The 19,407-nt window shown below is 41.6% G+C and overlaps 1 protein-coding gene across 2 annotated transcripts in view; it reads left to right on the forward strand.

Annotated features, from left to right (window-relative positions):
- Positions 1–19,407, forward strand: part of LOC143963034 (uncharacterized) — an 83,627-nt gene that overhangs the window by 8,671 nt on the left and 55,549 nt on the right. The window contains exons 1-4 of one of the 2 annotated variants that reach the window (XM_077472582.1): positions 6,560–6,966; positions 15,735–15,875; positions 17,813–17,991; positions 18,600–18,805. In XM_077472582.1, coding sequence (XP_077328708.1) covers positions 15,773–15,875; positions 17,813–17,991; positions 18,600–18,805 — 488 coding nt within the window. In that variant the 5' untranslated portion in view covers positions 6,560–6,966; positions 15,735–15,772. Of the gene's footprint in view, positions 1–6,559; positions 6,967–15,734; positions 15,876–17,812; positions 17,992–18,599; positions 18,806–19,407 lie in introns of those variants that run through there. The other variant, XM_077472581.1, reaches the window with a different exon arrangement.

Raw genomic sequence — 19,407 nt, forward strand, 5'->3', positions numbered from 1 at the left:
GGACTCAACATGCCTCTCAGCAAATAGCTTGAAGTGTCTTCTTTCCAAAATGGGGTCATTTGGGGGGGGGGGTTGTGCTATCTTGACATTTCATGGCCTCCGAATCTGTGATAGGTAGTGAGGAAGTGAAATCACAATTTTACGCCTGAAAGCCTTAGAAAGCCTGAAGGCGGTGCTTGGTTTTCGGGGTCCTGTACGCGGCTAGGCTCCCAAAAAGTCTCACACATGTGGTATCCCCATACTCGGGAGAAGCAGCAGAATGTATTTTGGGGTGTAATTCCACATATAACCATGACATGTTTGAGCAATATATCTGTCACTTACCTGGTATGAGTCTGCAGTGACGAGGTCAGCCTCTCTTGTCTCTGCAACCCAGGTCCCGCTGAGGATGGAGACAGAAGGATCCAAGGGAAAGGAGGAACACAAGTGCCTGCAGATGGATCCCAAGATTCTTGAGGCAAATGATGCGACTGAGGAAGTGCAGAAAGTCTCAGCAGGTTGCAGGAGCGGAGCCACAGCAACACGGCAGATAGCTCGGAGCCAGACAGGAGCGGAGTCACGGGGATAGCCAGGTTTGGAAGCAGGCGGGCAGCGAGGTACCAAAACATCAGACAGGAGCAGGATCAGATAGGAGGCTGAGATCAGGAACCGGTAATCAGTGAAGTGGAGAAGTCCGGAAGCAAGGTCAAGGGAAGCCATGGGTACGACAACGGGTATCAATCAGGTGAAGACAAGAGTCACAGGTCATGGGTACAGGAACAGCTGAAGATCGGTCAGCATCTGTCACAAGTCAGTATGCCCCTTAAAAAGGTTGTCTGGCGCCAAAGGGTGCGAACGCGCGTGTTAGTGCGCCCATGATTGATACTGACCTAGTGCGCATATGCGTGCGCAGCAGTAGGTCTCTTACAATATCATTTAGTGACTACTTTGTCACAAAAAAAAAAGAAAATTTTAATTTTCCCACAACTTGTGGCAAAATCTAAAATATTCCATGGACTCAACATGCCTCTCAGCAAATAGCTTGGGGTGTCTACTTTCCAAAATGGGATCATGGGGGTGGGGGGGGGGTGTGGTTTGTGCTATCTTGGCATTTTATGGCCTTCAAAACTGTGATAGATAGTGAGGAGTGAAATTTATAAGCTTATTGGCCTTTTAGCTAAGATCAAGTGTAGTAGCTGTTCTGTTCTTATCAGTTGCCAGAGGAGGTGCTATGCTTCTCACATGAGTGGGTGAGAAGCAGATGCAAATCCAATGGTGTCATTGCACCTGTAAGGGTGCATTCGGTAGGGGTCATGCTGTGCTGCCTGACAGATACTGGGGGCCGGCAAATGATCGAGTCTGGGCTGTCCAGAAGGGTGCTCCTGGTGAGGATGGGTGCTGCATCAGGTCTGACCCAGAGGGTCGGGTCCCTGGCCTTCTGGCCTCGATTTTTGGTAGTTCTAGCCCCGGTTTTTTGAGAGGGAACACTGGCTCCTCTCTAGCTGCTTCCCGAATGTAATTAGGTAGGAGTGATGGGAACGACATTGGAGCCTGATGGCAAATGGCTCTCACCAAGCTCTCAGAACTTCATGTTTTCCTGCCTGGGGTGGGGGCTGCTGTGGTCTGGGTCGTTGGTCAGGGTTGGTCTTGAAAGCCTATGGAGTATGTGCCCCTGGAGTGGCAGTCCAGGGGTGCTATAAAATCACTCTGATTTGTGACACCATGGTCACTGCACCATATAACACTCTTTTTTTTAGCACCTGCCTCTTGGGCCGGGTCTTTTGGCTGGGACCAGAGGAATTTTTTATTCCTGGCTGGAGGGCCTGGTTATTGGCCACCTTTTCATTCACCTCTCCACTTATTCCTTCCCCACTTTTTTAAATGTATTCCTTCGTTTGTCACTTTTTGTATTTTTGTGTTTGTACACAGTTTTACACGTGTGACGAGTAGGGTGTAGGTCCTCGGGTTGCCCTGAAAGTCTTGGGAGGGGGTGGACATGGCCTTTTGGCTTAGTTCACATTATCTCATGGGGTCTCCCTTCGGGGGAGTCCCACCGAGTACTTGGGTGGGTCTGTTTCAGCAGACCCTCCAGAGAAAGGGGTCCGTCTGGTTTCGGCCAGATGGACCAATGTAAGTACCCTTGTCCCCGTCAGGAGCCTAACGCCCCGGGGCATTCAGGGCAAGGCCCTCTAATTTTAGAGGGCTTGTGTACACCTGTTGCTCGTTTTTGTGTCACCTCTTTATGTTGTGCACATTTTTTTGGCACCGGATTAAGTTTTTGCGTGTGTTTTGCATGCCATCGGATTTAAAAAAAAAAATTTAGAATGTGGATGGAAGGTTTAGCACTGGGAAACACTTTCTGAAAGAGTGCATTGTAGATACAACTATGAGGATCAGACCAAAATGAGGGACAAACGAGAGGGAAAGAGGGACAGAGGGACATTGCTCCAAATCAGGGACAGTCCCACGAAATCAGAGACAGTTGTGAGCTATGCTAGTCCACCTCAGGAGTAAGCAAGAGAGGGTGGCTACATTCCTACGTACAATGGGTCCATGGAGAACAAACATAGTAACCGTTTTTAACAGGAAGTCGGATCACAGCAGCAAAAATAAAGGATATGGAGGAGCCTGAGAGCAATGATAGATACCAAGATATACATACTTGTATGGAGTTTAGAGTCACTTACATTTCTAAGGAAAAGGAAAGTAGGCAGTTTGAACTTAATAAACTTAAAAAAGGTGAATAATTAGTGCATCACATCTTATACTGGTTACTCTGCGCTATTTTTGAAGGTGTTAAAGATAAGAATTTACTTAAATGAGCAACATGTATGACTAGGAGTAAATATTTATACATAGAATCTTTTAATACATTGTCTGTTATATTTCACAATGAATTACAATTAGTCACATAGTTCTCACTGCAATGTTAACCACTTGCTTGCTGGGCACTTAAACCCCCCTCCTGCCCAGACCATATTTCAGCTTTCAGCACTGACGCATTTTGAATGGCAATTGCGCAGTCATGCAACACTGTACCCAAATGAAATTTTTATAATTTTTTTCACACAAATAGAGCTTTCTTTTCGTGGTATTCAATCACAGCTGGAATTTTTATTATTATAACAAACAAAAGAAGATGGAAAATTTTGAAAAAATAAATCATGTTTCATAGTTTGTTATAAAATTTTGCAAACAGGTAATTTTTCTCCTTCATTGATATGTGCTGATGAGGCGGCACTGGTGGGCACTGATAGGCTGCACTGATGGGCACTGATAGGCACAGTTAAGGTGGCACTAATAGGCACAGATAAGGCGGCACTGATGGAGACAGCTAAGGCAGTACTGATGGCCACTGATAAAATGGCACTGATGGGTGGTACTGATGGGAACTGATAGGTACCACTGATAGATGCCACTGATGGGCACTGATAGGTGACACTTTCCACGGAGTGTATTGTTAACCTACAAGATGTATACCGGTTTAAATGGGTTCAGTCCTTTTTTAAATACTTGGGGGTCAAACTGACCCCGAATACGGCCCTACTATATGGGACAAACTTCTGGCCATTATTATCGAAAATGCGATCATATTTTCAACTATGGCAGACCCTTACCCTCACATGGTTTGGGAGGTGTAATGCATTTAAGATGACTCTGCTTCCTCTAATCCTCTAATCTATTAAACGACCTCAGTGTCTCGTGCCGGGCACTGTTAACTACATTTCTCTGGAGCAGCAAAATCGGTAGACTTCGCTATTCGCTGTTGGTTTTGCCTAAATCACAGGGGGATATTGGTCTGCCTGATCTGATCTCTTACTATCGAGCCTTACATTTGTCCAGAGTAGTGTCATGGTGCACCTCTTTACAGACTAAACTGTGGGTACAAGTGGAACAGCATGCTTCACCGATTGCTCTGTCTGTACTTCCATGGGTCACTCAAAAATACTATCGGGGATTGAAGAGGCATCCTACAATTGGGGCCACTATTGCAGTTCTTACTCGCATATTTTCAACAAAGGACCTCTCTCCCTTCCCATCCCCATTAACACCAGTGATCCAGAATCCAGACTTTATGTCTGGGCTTGATAATAAACAGCTATGGGGGTTCATAAGAATAGGTAGAACAAGATGTATGCATTTTGTTACCCAACAGGGTTGGATGTCAACGCAAGACATTTTCACTCTTTCCCAGCCTCCCTTGAGCCTCCCGTGATCTGCCTTTCAATTGTCACACTTTTTAAGGTCTATAGCAGCTGTGAAATTATATGTAAGGGCACTGACACCCTTTGAGCGTTTATGAGCGGAGGGGAACATGTATCACACATGTTGTCACTTTTGTATAAACAGATTATTCAGCCTCCAGAAGGCCAGATTCCTGCGTATATACGATGTTGGGAAGAGGACCTCCAGGTCTTTTTTACAAGATCACAAATTAACAGGATTATTCTATTGGCTCATAAATCATCCATAGCAAGCTGCTTTCAAGAACAGGGTTATAAGCTATTGGTTAGGTGGTATAGGGTTCCTGCCTTAATGAACAAATTCTACCTGAAAGTTTCTAAGCTATGCTGGCGATGTAATAAAGAGTCTGAGACATTACTACACATTTTTTGGTAGTGCCCTTTAATTACAGCATTGTGGAAGGATGTGGGGGAGATGATTAAAAAATTAACACTTGTTGACCTTGGTTCAGACCCTTTGGGCTACCTCTTGCATTTAAATGAACAACCCCTTCACCACTATAGAAAGACGTTGTTAGCGCAAATGCTGAATGCTGCCCGGGCTTGTATTCCAGATATCTGGAAGTCCACAACTACACCTTCTCTGAAACACTGGTTTTCTAGGATAGACGAAATTAGGACAATGGAATTTTTGACAGCGTCTCTCTATGGTAGAGAGGAGGACTGTAGGGATATCTGGCGGCCATGGACGACCTTTTCGGGCACCCCTCAATATGTTGATTGCATTTCCGTATAGGTTGGGAGGGTGGATTCATAAGGATGAGCTGGGCCCGGATAGGTGAACTTTTGGAGATGGGAGGCAGCGAAGGTTCTGAGTTTGAGTTAGTTATATTTAATCCTTCTTTTTTTCTCTTCCTTTTTTTTTTCTTCTCCTTTTCTCAGTTTTTTAGTAGATTTTGTCTCTGGACCCCTATTGATGGGGTCAGGAGAAAGGTTTCTCATTTTAAAGTAGTTAAGTTACGATATAAGCATATAGGTTAACAACTGCAGTAATCAATGCATATCAACATATTTTGGAGGTTATTATTTGATTCGAAGTGAAATTGCATTAAGGTGGCATATTCATTTATATTCTGCATTAATCTCCTATCTTTAGTTTATGAATTTAATAAGTGTCAATGTTGGCCTATTAGATGTATATGCTTAGTGAAAATGCTGGATGGAGGGTAAGTATATTATATATAACCCCCCCCCCCCATGTATTTTGCACTTTCATCCAGTATTTTAGGGAGGGGGGACATGTTGAATAAGTGGACCCACCAAGGTGCAAGGTCTGCTTTGAAGCCCAGGTTTTCATTAACCACATGCTGGCCAGTGCATGACGATGTACGTCGGCACAATGGCACCGCTGGGCAAATGGCATACAGGTACGTCCCCTTTAAATTGCGGCACTGTGGGTGCACGCGCCCACCGCGTACTCGGTGACTGTGCCCGCAGGTCCCATGGACTCGATGTCCGCCAGGGGCCCAAGATCGTGTCACGGAATGGCAGAACGAATGGTAAACAAAGCATTTCCCTGTTCTCCCTAGTAACATGACAGGGATCTACTGCTCCCTGTCATCGGGAGCAGTGATCGCTGTCATGTCAGTGGTAGCCCATCCCCCCCCACAGTTAGAATCACTCCCTAGGACACACTTAACCCCTTGATCGCCCCCTAGTGTTTGACCCCTTCCCTGCCAGTGTCATTTACACAGTAATCAGTGCATTTTTATAGCACTGATCGCTGCATAAATGACAATAGTCCCAAAATAGTGTCAAAAGTGTCCGATGTGTATGCTATAATGTCGCAGTCATGATAAAAATCAGAGATCGCCGCCATTACTCATTTATAAAAATGCCATAAATCCATCCCCTATTTTGTAGACGCTATAACTTTTGCGCAAACCAATCAATATACGCTTATTGCGTTTTTTTTTACCAAAAATATGTAGAATACATATCAGCCTAAACTGAGAAAGAAATTCGTTTTTTTATATATCTTTTGGGGATATTTATTATAGCAAAAAGTTAAAAATATTGCTTTTTTTTCAAAATTGTCGCTCTTTTTTTGTTTATAGCAAAAAATTAATAAATTCAGAGGTGATCAAATACCACCAAAAGAAAGCTCTATTTGTGGAGAATAAAAAAGACATCATTTTTGTTTGGGTACAATGTCGCAAGACTGCGCAATTGTCAGTTAAAGCGACGCAGTGCCGCATCGCAAAAAAGTGCTCTGGTCAGGAAGGGGGTAAATCCTTCCGATGCTGAAGTGGTTAACAATCTCATGTCATTTGGATTTTTCAGCTGAAGCAGCTTTTGCTTATTTTATCAGCGTTTGCGGTTGTTCTCTCATACTTCCCAAATCTGAATGCAGTAATTTCTTTCCTCACAGGGATTGCTTTGTTTTAATGTCACTCTTCATTTGAAATATGCAAATGGTTTTCATATTAGCAGTGGTAATTAGCATGTGAAAAAGAGTACAAACACAATGAAAATAAAGTTAATGCAAAGTCCAAATCCAATAAACAAATTCTTATGGAAATAGAGCTGAATAGTCAAATGGTTTCTAAAGAAGAGAGACGCCCAGACATGGCCATTTGGGAGGAGGACTGAAGCAATGTGTTTCTTCAGAGAAGCAGACAAAAGAGTGTGGAAACGAGTTCCCATAGAGACAGCAGCAGGAAATAATACAATGTCCCAAACACAAGTTGAATGCAACATGTCGTCCCCAACGTAAAAGAATGTTGAGAAGAGTCTGAGGCAGGTAATAACACTTGGTGACACTGTAATGGACTTTTACTGCACATACAGTACATTCCAGGATGTCCTACCTGGTCTATGCTAATGATTACGCTCATTTGTCGTTAAATCTTTTTATTGAATTTTAAAAAAAAGGAAGTTTACAGATCATAACGAGCATCATATCATGAGTATCGTAAATGAACAATATAGTTATAATCAGGTATTGATCACATAGATTAGGTATGTTATAAGTGAAAGTATAAGTAACATGATTACGGTCATTTGTGATGAAAAGCGACTAATATTCTATGGGTGATCCCTTTCACAGTAAGTGAATACAGTACTCTAAGGTAGTCCTGTACACACTTTGCTAAACAAGCTTGCAATTAGGTGCCATGGGTTCAGTTACATTGCCGTGCAAATTTATGTTGCTACTGTAGTGTAGGGTAATATGAAATAATGTACCACATAAGTATAAATATTCTGTTTATATATTAATATAATATTACATATAAATTGAATTGGGCTTCTGTCTCAGTTTTGTAAACCAAAAAACGTTCAAGCAATTTATATAATGTTAAAGTAGGTAAAAGGCTGACAATTAGAGGTGTATTCATAAAAAAATTATACTGTATAGCTTTATATCATCCATTAAAACTGCATAAAAATTTTTTGGGCAAATGAGTTAAAATTGAATGTTCTCAGGCTATATTCTCTGTAGATCGAAGGTTATTTATTGAAAAATAAAACTGGGCACTAGTTTTGTGAGCCAACAAAAATTGTGCACTGGTTTACTTTCAAGCAAACTATATAATGCTATAGTACATACCTCCCAACGTTTTGAGAAGGGAATGAGGGACACCTATTAGCATAAGTATATAGGCATAGGACATACCCCCTGCCACGCCCCCTTAAAGGAGGATTATACAAAAAAAATTTAGTTAAACACACAAGTGTTTTTTTTTCCCCCATTATTATTCCTTTATATTGTCTTTTGACATTTACGAATGCAGCAATTTAGAAATTGGATGAAGGTTTAGCACTGTAAAACACGTATTGATAGATAAATAGTGCATTTTATAGACAACTATATAGATCAGACCAAAATAAGGGGCAAATGAGGATGAAGGAAGGACAGAAGGACAATGTTCCAAATCAGGGACTGTTGGGAGCTATGATAGTACATGCAAAGACAAACCGAATGACATTTAGGGCTGCATTTATTTATTGTAAATTCATAATTTATGAAAAAAAAGAGTCCATATACTGTAGACACTATGCAACCTTCTGGTAAAGGAGGTCCTTATGACAAAGAATAATTCTATAGCCTATATCACAATGTTGAATATAAAATAATAGTGAAAAGACCTTATGGTTCCTGTTGTGGAGGATCCTGACAGTCAGGGGGTGTATTTGTAAAAGTTTGCATAGCTGTTCGTCTATCTAAACTGCATGTGAATTCTTTCTATGCGAATGGCGCAAAATCAAATGGTACTATATTCTCTGCAGATTGAATGTATTTCATTAAAAAAAGGAACAGTGAAAAATCAGGAAAATACTGCATTATGGCTACTAGATGGTGCTCGTTGTCATAGGAAACAGGTAAGCTCCTCGGCTCTATCTAGTGGCCATAATGCAGTATTTCCCCCACTTTCATACTGAGGTGTTTTCGGGCGTTTTTGCGCAAAAAATAGTGCCTGAAAAGCCCCTGTAAACTGCCTCTTCTACAGCCCCAGTATGAAAGCCTGAGTACTTTCATACTGGGGCGGTACGCTTGCAGGACAGAAAAAAAGTCCTGAAAGCAGCATCTTTGGGGCAGTGCGGGAGCAGTGTATACACCATTCCCAAACCTCCCCTGCCATTGAAATCAATGGCCAGTGCTGCCGAAGCACCTGCAAAACACTTCGGCAACGGCGTTTTGCGGGCGCTTTTAACCCTTCTTTTGGCCGCTAGCAGGGGTTAGAAGCACCCCTGCTAGTGGCTGAAAAGTGCCAGTAAAACTACAGTAAAGCGCCACTAAAACTAGCGGTGCTTTACAATTAACGTGGCTAGCGCCTGAGTGTGAAAGTAGCCAAAGGGGAAGTAAACTTCCCTGGTTTGTTTTTACCAATAGGTAAACTTATAATAAGGCTTACCTATAGGTACTTTAAATATCTCCTACACTTGTACCCTTTAGGAGATATTTACTGTATATGCCGCCGATTACGTCATTAGCTCATGCGCTCTGAAGGAATGGCCACCCATGCCATATCTTCAGAACCCTGAGCCGTGACCGGTGGCTCTCACGTATGCATGCAGAGGAGTGACATCACGCAGCTTCAGTCAGTCACACAGCCAGAGTCCGTGAATACAGAAGGAAGGAAGACGGGCTAAGTTTAGGGTTGCCACCTGTCTGGGATTCACCCCGACGGTTCGGGTTTTGAATCATGTGTCCGGGTTTCAAGCAGACTGAAACCTGGATACATTATTCAGACTGGGCTGTGTCTCCCCAAGTAACCAAGATAGTCATACACAAATCTGTTGCCGTCCGGGAGGTGTGGGCGGCTATCTGGGGGCAGGTTCAACATCACTGGGGGGGCAGGGCAATGATGTCAACAAGAGCAATTTAGCCAGACCCACTGTTTTTTGCGGCACGCTATGCGCACCGCATTACTGTCCCAGGCCGCTAAAGTGGTCAGGTTTGGCTTGAAGAAAGGTGGCAACCCTAGCTAAGGTGTATGTGGCCTTTAGCAATGACAACGAGGGTTTTGTTTGCAGGTACGTTTCACATAATGTGCTAGTTTGTGATGCCTGTACTTTGCAAATCAGCAAAAAAAATAAAAATAGAAGCAGCGTTTACTTCTACTTACATGAATTTTCAATGGTCAAACAGATATGCAAAGTTTTCATCAGTACAGACCAGACTTGGGGATTGCCTCAGGCATGCTGTGATACTACTTAGGCAGGCCATACATGAATTGAATTTTGAAAAAAAATTCTTTTGAAAATCTTATCTAAGAATTTCGTTCATATTTTGCACCATTAGTGGGCTGCAGCAACAGCCAATTTTCGTGAGGCCATCGAATTTGAGTAATCGGACATGTTGGAAATTTTTTGAAAAATTAACGATTTTCTAATCAATGATGGGATAATCGTGCGAGAAATGTAATCGAAAAAGAAATGCGCATGTGAAAGAAAAGAAAATTCCAAGAAAGAAAAGAAGATTACCAACCACGAAAATTATTTTCTGTAGCAACATGAGGTGAACTGGAAGGCTTGGCTGGCCGAATTTCGAAGTCAATGGCGGCACCATTGGATCAGAGAACACACACATTTTCTGACTTTCAAAAGAAAATTCTTTTGAAATTCAACCACGTATAGTTAGACTTATAGTCTGATGTTACCAACTAGCTGGACTGGATAGAAGACATGCCAAGTATGAATATATATTTGAGAATTGACATAAACAAGTCAGGTCCCTTTGAAGCTTGATGCTCTCAATTTCAGGTGTATATGTTTTTGATGAGGTGATGGAATTGTATCTAATGGCCAATGCAAAGGGGAATGTATTTGACCTTTAGGTGACCATGTAGAATACCCTTGTATTCACTGCCAACCTTTCATGTGGGGTTTTCCTGTTCTTTGTGCCCCTGCACTTGCCCCCAATGAATGCCATACCATATTGTGGTACAGATCATAGGCATTAACCTCCCTGGTGGTATGATTATTTCAGATATTAGGTGCTGAAAGCGGTACCATTATTTTGCATGGAAATTTGGCTTTTTATATTGTAGGCCTGCAATTCTTAGGAATAACTCACTGAAATCTGTTCAAACCAAAGTCTAGTAGACATCCCGGGTAGGATAAAGTTTGAAACACAAAATCATAAATTATAATATAATAAATAACTGTAAATAATAACAAATAATAATATAATAATAATACTTTTTATTCAATACATTTTAGTAAATAATATAATCAAAAACACTGACTTTTTTTTTTTTTGCCAAACAAGGGTGCAATATTGGTAGTCATATTGCTTCAGTAAACGTCTCTGGTATGGAAAATTTTAAAACATGGTACAGCACAAAGTCCAACATCACAGTCAGGACAGTAGAACCTTGTTTCTTTTCTAATTTTCCTTCCAGTGTCTTCATGCTTAGAGCAGCAAACGACACACATCCTTGTGGGTGCTGCCTTCTTTTCCGTTGGTGGAATGTGGTCCATAAAGTGCCGACCAGTCAGGCTTTCTGGGTTCACAACGCCAGCAGCACGACGGCCAGATCTGTTTACAGACGTTGGTGTTTGGTGCTTGAGGAATATAAGTTCGGCAACTTTCCAAACAAAGTCCGCATGAACAACAGGCTTGTCACTATTTTTTTTTTAGAAGAATGAAAGCATTCCACAGGCACTGCTCCAGAAAGTGCCTGAAGATTTTTTGTAATATTTTTTCTGTTGCTTCCTCATGGCTGGGTAAAAAGTCATGGCCTGATCAGCTCGGTCAACACCTCACATAGTATGGTTGTAGTCCATCACGACTTGGAACTTCATTATGTCTTTTCCACCTTTTGTTTGTACCATGACCGTAGAGGTGTTGTGAATGATACTCATTAGGCAGACATCTTTTTTGTCGCGCCATCTCAGTGCCATCATTTTGCCTTTCTGCCAGGCAACTATTTCTCCTGCCTTGAGCTTTTTATTGCCAAAGGTTGGTGGCAAGTCACGCCGGTTAGCTCTAACGGTCCCGTATGCATCTGTCTTATGCTGTAAAAAGAACTCATAGAGTTCTGGAGAACTGTAAAAATTATCTGTGGTTACACAGTAGCCCTGATTCAGCAGTGGTTCAATCAGAGTAAGAACAGAAGCGGTTGCCATTCCATAGTTCCCAAATCTTTAATTGAACTTGGTTCCTTTCCCAGTGTAAAGTATGGAATTCCATATGTAACCAGTGCTGGATTCACAGAGCATGAATTATTTTATGCCAAAACGTGCCCTCTTGGACACAATAAACTGTATCCAGCTGAGTATTCCTTTGTAGGCCATCAGACTTTCGATACCGATGTCTCTATTGGGTACATAGGTCTTCTGGAAATTTTGCTGAATCATTTGATATAGCCCCAAAATCTTTTTTAGTTTTGGTGCTGGATGAGAAGTCTCGTCAAATTCCTCATTATTCTCAAAGTGCAAATATTTCATAATAATGGAAAATTTGTACTCCGACATGACGGTGCCAAAAAAAGGAGCAATTTGTTGGTTGTCCAGTACCACTTCTGCAGGGGTTTCCAAACCACTCCCTGAAGAATTATGAGGCCCAGAAACTTCCAGATGTCCTCCTTGGTTACTGGTTCCCATTTTCTTGCAAACCTCTGATGCGTAGCAGCTTGTTGTTTGTGGTATCGATTTGTCTCCATAACAATTTTTTCTATAACCTCATCGGTCAAAAAGAGTTGGAGGTATGCCAATGGGTTGTCATCCACATCCACTTTGATACCAGGTGTTCCAGTAAATGGAAATCTTGGGGGCGCTGCCTACTCCGTACGGCAATCAATCGAGCACCAAGTCCACACATCACTGGGCAAAGTGATGGCCCAGAGGCGATTCAGTTTGCATTGTGCGCTATAAAAGTATTTAATTCATTCATTCAAAGTCGCAGGATCATCGCTAAAATCGCTTTCCATGCCTGATGACGAACTTCCCCACGAATCGCTATCACTCACTTCTGCAAGCGATTCTGTATCTCTGTCGCTGTTTTCAAACAGGTCATATTTTTGAGGTAGAGGCGTGCTTTTTTAATGCCATGGTCGCTCTGCAGTTTCCAGACACAAAGTACAGTAAAACTGCAGGCAAGGGCTCTGGATAAAGCAATGGGGGCAAGCTAATGTCAACACAGAATCTGGTGCATTTGCTTCTGGATTTTAGCCTACATTCACATTGGCCTGATTTGACATGCGATTTGACACATCAAATTGCATGCCAAATCAGAGCCTAGTGCAGGCAACGGCACCGTCTGAATAGGTGCGACACCGGCTTTTCGGTAGCAATTTCAATATACATCTGTGCCTGAACCCACATAGATGTCTCTCAAATCGCCCCCGAAGTTGGACTGAAATGGCGGTTTGAAAACGTGTGAGTTCAGCTGAACTGATTTCAAACCTGCACTTAGGCTCGGTTCACACAGGGGCGACTTGTCCAGGCGACTTCGCCGCCTGACAAGTCGCGCTCCGTTCTGTACTACGGAACCGTTCTAATAGGAGCGACTCAAGTCGCTCCGACTTAGAAAAAAGGTTCCTGTACTACTTTTGCGGCGACTTCGGGCGACTTGCATTGACTTCTATACAGAAGTCGTTTTGCAAGTCGCCGCTGATCATGTGCAGGTCGCGGCAGGTCGCGGCGCTGCAAGTCGTGCCGCCCGCTGTGTGAACCGAGCCTTAGTGTGAACCCAGGCTTATTGTCAAAGTTTAATTAAACAAACTGAAGTTAGAAGCTGATTGGTTACTATGCACAGCTGCACCAGAGTCTGTGTGCACCAATTTTGATAAATACCCCCATTGCTGTCTATGGAGCAATGCACACAGCTGTGTAAAGATCGATAATACAGAAATGCATACAGAGTCATAAAATAAAAATAGAAAATGTTATGTTTCAGCGCAGTATTTTATGCACATACGCCACATGTATACACATGTATACATGCAGATATTGCAACACTGGCAATTAGAAGTGAAAAAAAAAATGTATGCATGTGTACACATATGCACACTTATACACCCAGTCCCAGGACAAGGTCATCTAGATCCCAGGGCGAACATGCCAAACTGCGCCCCCAGACATATGAGCATCATGTGTAAGCAAAAATCCCCCCCCCAAAAAACAAAGGACTAATCTGCATGCTTACCCCAAAGCATAAATCCCCCTCTTCCCAGTACAAATTCACCCCCCCTGCTGAAATCTGGCCCCCCAGCACAAATCTTTACCCCCCCACCCCCCAAATTCCCCCAGCACAAATGACCCCCAAAAAATCACTCCTCCTAACACAAACTATCTACCCCTCAAATTTCCCCTCATCCTCTCTCCCCCTCCCAGCAAAAAGTCCCCCCAATCACCCCCTCTAGTACAAATCCCCCTAAATCTCCACTCTTAGCACACCCCTCTAAATGTCTCCTCTTAGAACAATTCCTACCCCCTGCCGCCCCCCAATTCCCCCTTGCAACACAAATGCCCTCCCCCTCAATCTTTTCAGCACCCCCACCTCGCATGAAACCACAGTGTCCAGGGCAGTCACCCCTCCTGCCCACCCCTTGTTCTGGGCCTGTACGCACCTACTGTATATGCAAGGTCTTCACAGAACAGGATCTTTCTGTCAATAAGATCCTGAGTATAAACATCAATATAAACATCAGTAAAGTATAGTCTGAGTGCAAGAAGGCTAAAGTAGAATGCCAAGTTTAATTTTGCATCAAATGAATTTCACTGCAATTTCCCATCTGCTGCCAGAATTAAGCACTAGCCAACCAGTGCATGATGATGTATGGCATAATGGCACGGCTGGGCAAATGGGCGTACAAGTACATCCCCCTTAAATTGTGGCATTGTGGGCGCACGCAGGCTGCGCATACTCCGTGACTGTGGCCGTGGGTCCTGCAGACTCGAAGTCCGCTGGGGGCCCGCGACCGTGTCACGGAGTGGAAGAACGAAGAGATGCCTTTGTAAATAAGTATTAGTGTTAACCCCTTCCCTACCAGGGTCATTTACACAGTAATCAGTGAATTTTTATAGCACTGATCGCTATATAAATGACAATGGTCCCAAAATAGTGTCAAAAGTGTCTGATGTGTCCCCCATAATGTCACAGTCATGATAAAAATCACAAATCGCCGCCATTACTAATAACAAAATAATAATAATAATAAAAATGCCATAAATCTATCCCCTATTTTGTAGACGCTATAACTTTTGCGCAAACCAATCAATGTGCGCTTATTGTGATTTTTTTTTACCAAAAATATGTAGAAGAATACATATTGGCCTAAACTGAGAAATACATTTTTCTTCTATATTTTTGGGGGATATTTATTATAGCAAAAAGTAAAAAATATTGCATTTTTTTTTCAAAATTATCGCTATTTTTTTTTTATAGCACAAAAAATTCTAAAAACCGCAGAGGTGATCAAATACCACCAAAAGAAAGCTCCACATGTGTATGGCTGAGTCATGAAGCCCTATAAACAATAAGGTTTTTGGTTTGCAAAATCTTTTATTTTTTTTTATGGGGTCAATTTATACTCAAATAGCATTTTAGAAAAATTCTCCTTCAAAAGTGATTTAGAGTGATTTAGAGATTTATGTATGGAGAAAAGCTGTAAACATACTAAAACCATCAGGTCATTAAAACCCATAAAAGGCTCCTGAGATTCTTAAGAAATATCTCTTCTTGGATAAACTATCATGCTATTAGAGAAGCTGATTGGAGCCCGATGTGGCCTCTTGTATATAAGTAAAAAAGTACACAAGGAAAAAAGATTAAATAAGATAAAAATTTTCACAGAGCTGATAATATTTTTTATTAATATCAGTTATCATAATATAAAAAAAATGACAGCACCATTATTAAAAACAATTGTTACACTATAGAATGTGCATAGAGTCCAAAAAAAGTTATTATTTATTTTCTGACTTATATACAATAGTTACTCTGCTTGATCTGTATTTTAAAACCCACAATCAGTGACTAATACAAAACAATACATAACAATTATCTTAACAATATTGTGATTTTTTTTAATTTTTTTTATTTTACACTAAAATGAACAGGCACCAATGTGGATGAATGTCATACTGGAGCTGTCACCATGGCAATGCAGAGACACCTTAATGTGCGAGACTGTCACCAACGATCCATTACAGCGCTTGGGTACCACTCAGCAAGGCGAGAATTTCTCACAGGATTTGAAGGTACTCCTATTGACCATTCACACCCGTTATCAATAATATAACGCCAAAGTAAGAAACGCACCTATCTTGGGTACAAAATGTGTTGCAATTTTAAGGTAGACAAATAACTTGAGAAAAAAGCACCACACCTGACAATCTAATGAGATCAGAAATGGCCATAGGTGTCAGGGGTGGGCAGATGTCAGGGGTGGGCAGATTTCAGGGGTGGGCAGAAGTGATGGGAAATCTCTCCAATGGGACACAGATGTAAAAAAAGAACCCGCCAGGGGTTATACCCTTTCCTTATTGTAGCCACATTTTTGTTTTTAATTGTCTTTAGTTCTACTTTAACGTAGTATTAAACTTTGTAGAATAAAAAAAAAAAATGCCATCCAGCAAGGCAATGGGGGTTATTTACTAAAGGCAAATCCACTTTGCACTGCAAGTGCACTTAGAAGTAAAGTCGCTGTAGATCCAAGAGAGACGTGCAAGGAAAATAAAAAACAGCATTTTAGCTTGCATGTGATTGGATGATAAAATCAGCAGAGCTTCCATTCATTTCAGATCTACCCCTCAGATTTACAGTGACTGCACTTCCAAGTGCACTTGCAGTGCAAAGTGGATTTGCCTTTCGTAAATAACCCCCCAATGTCATAATGTGCCAGTATGCATCACATACTAGTACATTGAGAGAGACTTACCTTAAAACAAAGCCCTCCAGCGGCTCACTGTTACCGCTGACAGGACTTCCATCTTCACCCTGTCTTTCTTCCAGGTTCACAGGCTCCGCCTAGTCATGTCTGTGGATGTCAAAGTTTTACAATACCTCATGGGATGTGTAGTTCCGCAACAGCTGGAGGTCTGTAGTTTGAAGATTCCTGCCCTATAGACCCCCTGCTATAATTCATCCAGAGAAGGACAGAGATACACATACATCATGCAATAGGATATTTAGTCCCATCCATAAGCACACATCAAAAGGATACTAAGTCAGATAACATACAGTAAAAGTTAAATGAAAGTATTACTAAAGACAAAACTTTTTTTTTGTTTAAATATACAGTAGATTAGAACACCTATTGGGTTTTTAAAGCTGTTTGTGCCCCCATTATGTAGACCCCCCCCCCCTCTCCTCTCTATTTGTCCTGTTTATCTTTATCATTGAAAGTAAAAGAAAATCCCAAATTTTGGGTTGTCCCCAGAAAGTAATAGAGGGGAAATCTTCCAATGGGGACACTAGTTCTAGTGACAAGGGGCGGGAGGGGGGGTAAGGGATTCCTTTCATTTGCAGGGATTCCTCCTCACTTCGTGTTTTGGATATGGGACAGGAAGTAGAACAGATGCCAAGAAAAAAACACTGAAGTTATAACCCTCTGTTACTCTATTCAAAATGAAAAAAAAAAGTTTTGCTTTTAGGTTACTTAAAGATAACTTTAAGGTTGATCAAATTGTTTTCCTGACTTTAGAACAATTCAGTGTTCCCTAATGCATAGCTCCCAACTGTTCCTGATTTCCAGGCACTGTCCCTGATTTGGTCCCTCTGTCCCTCATTCCTCCTCATTTGTCCCTCATTTTGGTCTGATCTATACAGATATATATAAAATGCACTATTTATCTATCAAAAAGGTTTTTTCAGGGCTAAACCTTTCATCTGATTTTTTAATTGCTGAATTTGTAAATTCCAAAAGCCAATATAAAGTAATAGTAGTGGTAAAAAGGCACTTGTGGGTTTAACCAATCTTGTTTTTTTTGTAAAATTCTCCTTTAAGGGGACGTGGCAGGGGCTGTGTCCTATGCCTGCATACTTTTGCTGATAGGTGTCCCTCATTCCCATCTCAAAAAGTTGGGAGGTATGCCTAATGACACTGGCAGTTCACTGGTTGATATAATGAATTGTCTTCCAGCCTATTCATAGTAGTTTGTAAATAACAAACGCAATATCTGATTCCAATTTCTAGATGGAGTGATCAAATGGTGGGATCTGGACAGTGGCAATTTGTCTCAGTCAGCCTTTGAACATTCAGGAATGGTGACGAATCTGTTGTACTGGGCAGATACAAAGCTAATTTTCTCCTCTTCCAATGATGGTACGCTTATTGTATGGACCTCTGGAGCAGTTGTATTGGATAAAATCAAGGTGACTATAACTTCACTCCTGACTATTGCTTTAGATCCACACACCCTAATGCCGCGTACACACGATTGGAGTTCTTGTCGGAAAAAGCTCTGATGGTTTTCCAGACGGAATTCCAATGGAATTCGGCTCAAGCTGTCTTGCCTACACACGGTCACACCAAATTCCAAACGTTTATAACGCAGTGACGTACAACACGTATGACGGGACTAGAAAAAGGAAGGTCAATAGCCAGTAGCCAATAGCTTCTGTCTCGTAGTTGAATCTGAGCATGCGTGATTTTTGGCGTGTCGGAATTGTATACACACGATCCGAATTTCCGATAGAAAGTTTTTCTGTTTGGAAAATTGAGAACATGCTATAAATTTTTGGCTTGCGGAAATTCGGACAGCTAAATTCCGATGGAGCATACACATGCATTTTCCCATGAAAAGCTCTCATCTGTCTTTTTCTGTCCGGAATTCCGACTGTGTGTACGTGGCATTAGTAGGTTTACTTTAGCAAATGCCGTATGAATTTTGTTTGGCTGCAATGCACAATACCCTTTTTTTTCCAGTAAAAAGAAAAAAGAACTATAAGAAATAAAATGTTTCTGTGTTTTTGTTTTTCAGCTAGGAAGTCCAATCTTTAGCATTGCCATAAATTTTCGCCGTCATTTGTTAGTGTGTGGATTTAAGAATCACCTTACAATCTACCCACTAGATGAGCAGAAAACCTGTGGACATATAATCAACCTAAGGAAGAGCTTTTCTGACCATCAGCATGTAGACATTGTATCATGTATTGTGTCATTGGACAGTCAGATCTTCACAGTAGGGTATGTACAAAATAAACTAAAAGGAATAGTGTTACAAAATCCATATGTTCAAACAACTACAGTAAAACCTTGGTTTAAGAGTAACTTGGTTTAAGAGCGTTTTGCAAGCAACATATTTTTTTATAAATTTTGACATGATATACAAGCGATGTCTTGATATACAAGTAGCGTCATGTCACAACTGAGTATACAAGAAAAGAGAGACATCTAAGTGTGGCAATATGGTTGCATTTAATGAAGGTACAACATTTAGAAACTCACATCCTCCCAACTCATCATCCTCTGCACCGCCATCAACATCATCCCTTCCACGCTGCGCTCCACAAGCTCTTCAAGCCTCACTTTCAGATCGCTCTCCTGCAGGGTGGTCTTCCCGGTCACGATTGCAGACTGACAGCGGTGAGAGCTGTCAGTGAGGAGGACGGTCTATGTGGACAGCTTTACCCCGGATGCCTACATACTTAGATGTGCCTGTTTTAATCATCAACCATGTGAGTTGGTAAATGTTGTACCTTCATTAAATGTAACCATATTGCTACACTTAGAGGTGCCTCTCTTCTCTTTTATACTCTGTAGCTCCTGCTGGATTTTGCTTCTAATCC

The sequence above is a fragment of the Lithobates pipiens genome, unplaced genomic scaffold (assembly GCF_037356315.1).
Source record: "Lithobates pipiens isolate NorthernLeopardFrog02 unplaced genomic scaffold, aLitPip1_a1.2 Scaffold_8, whole genome shotgun sequence".
NCBI classification, from domain to species: domain Eukaryota; kingdom Metazoa; phylum Chordata; class Amphibia; order Anura; family Ranidae; genus Lithobates; species Lithobates pipiens.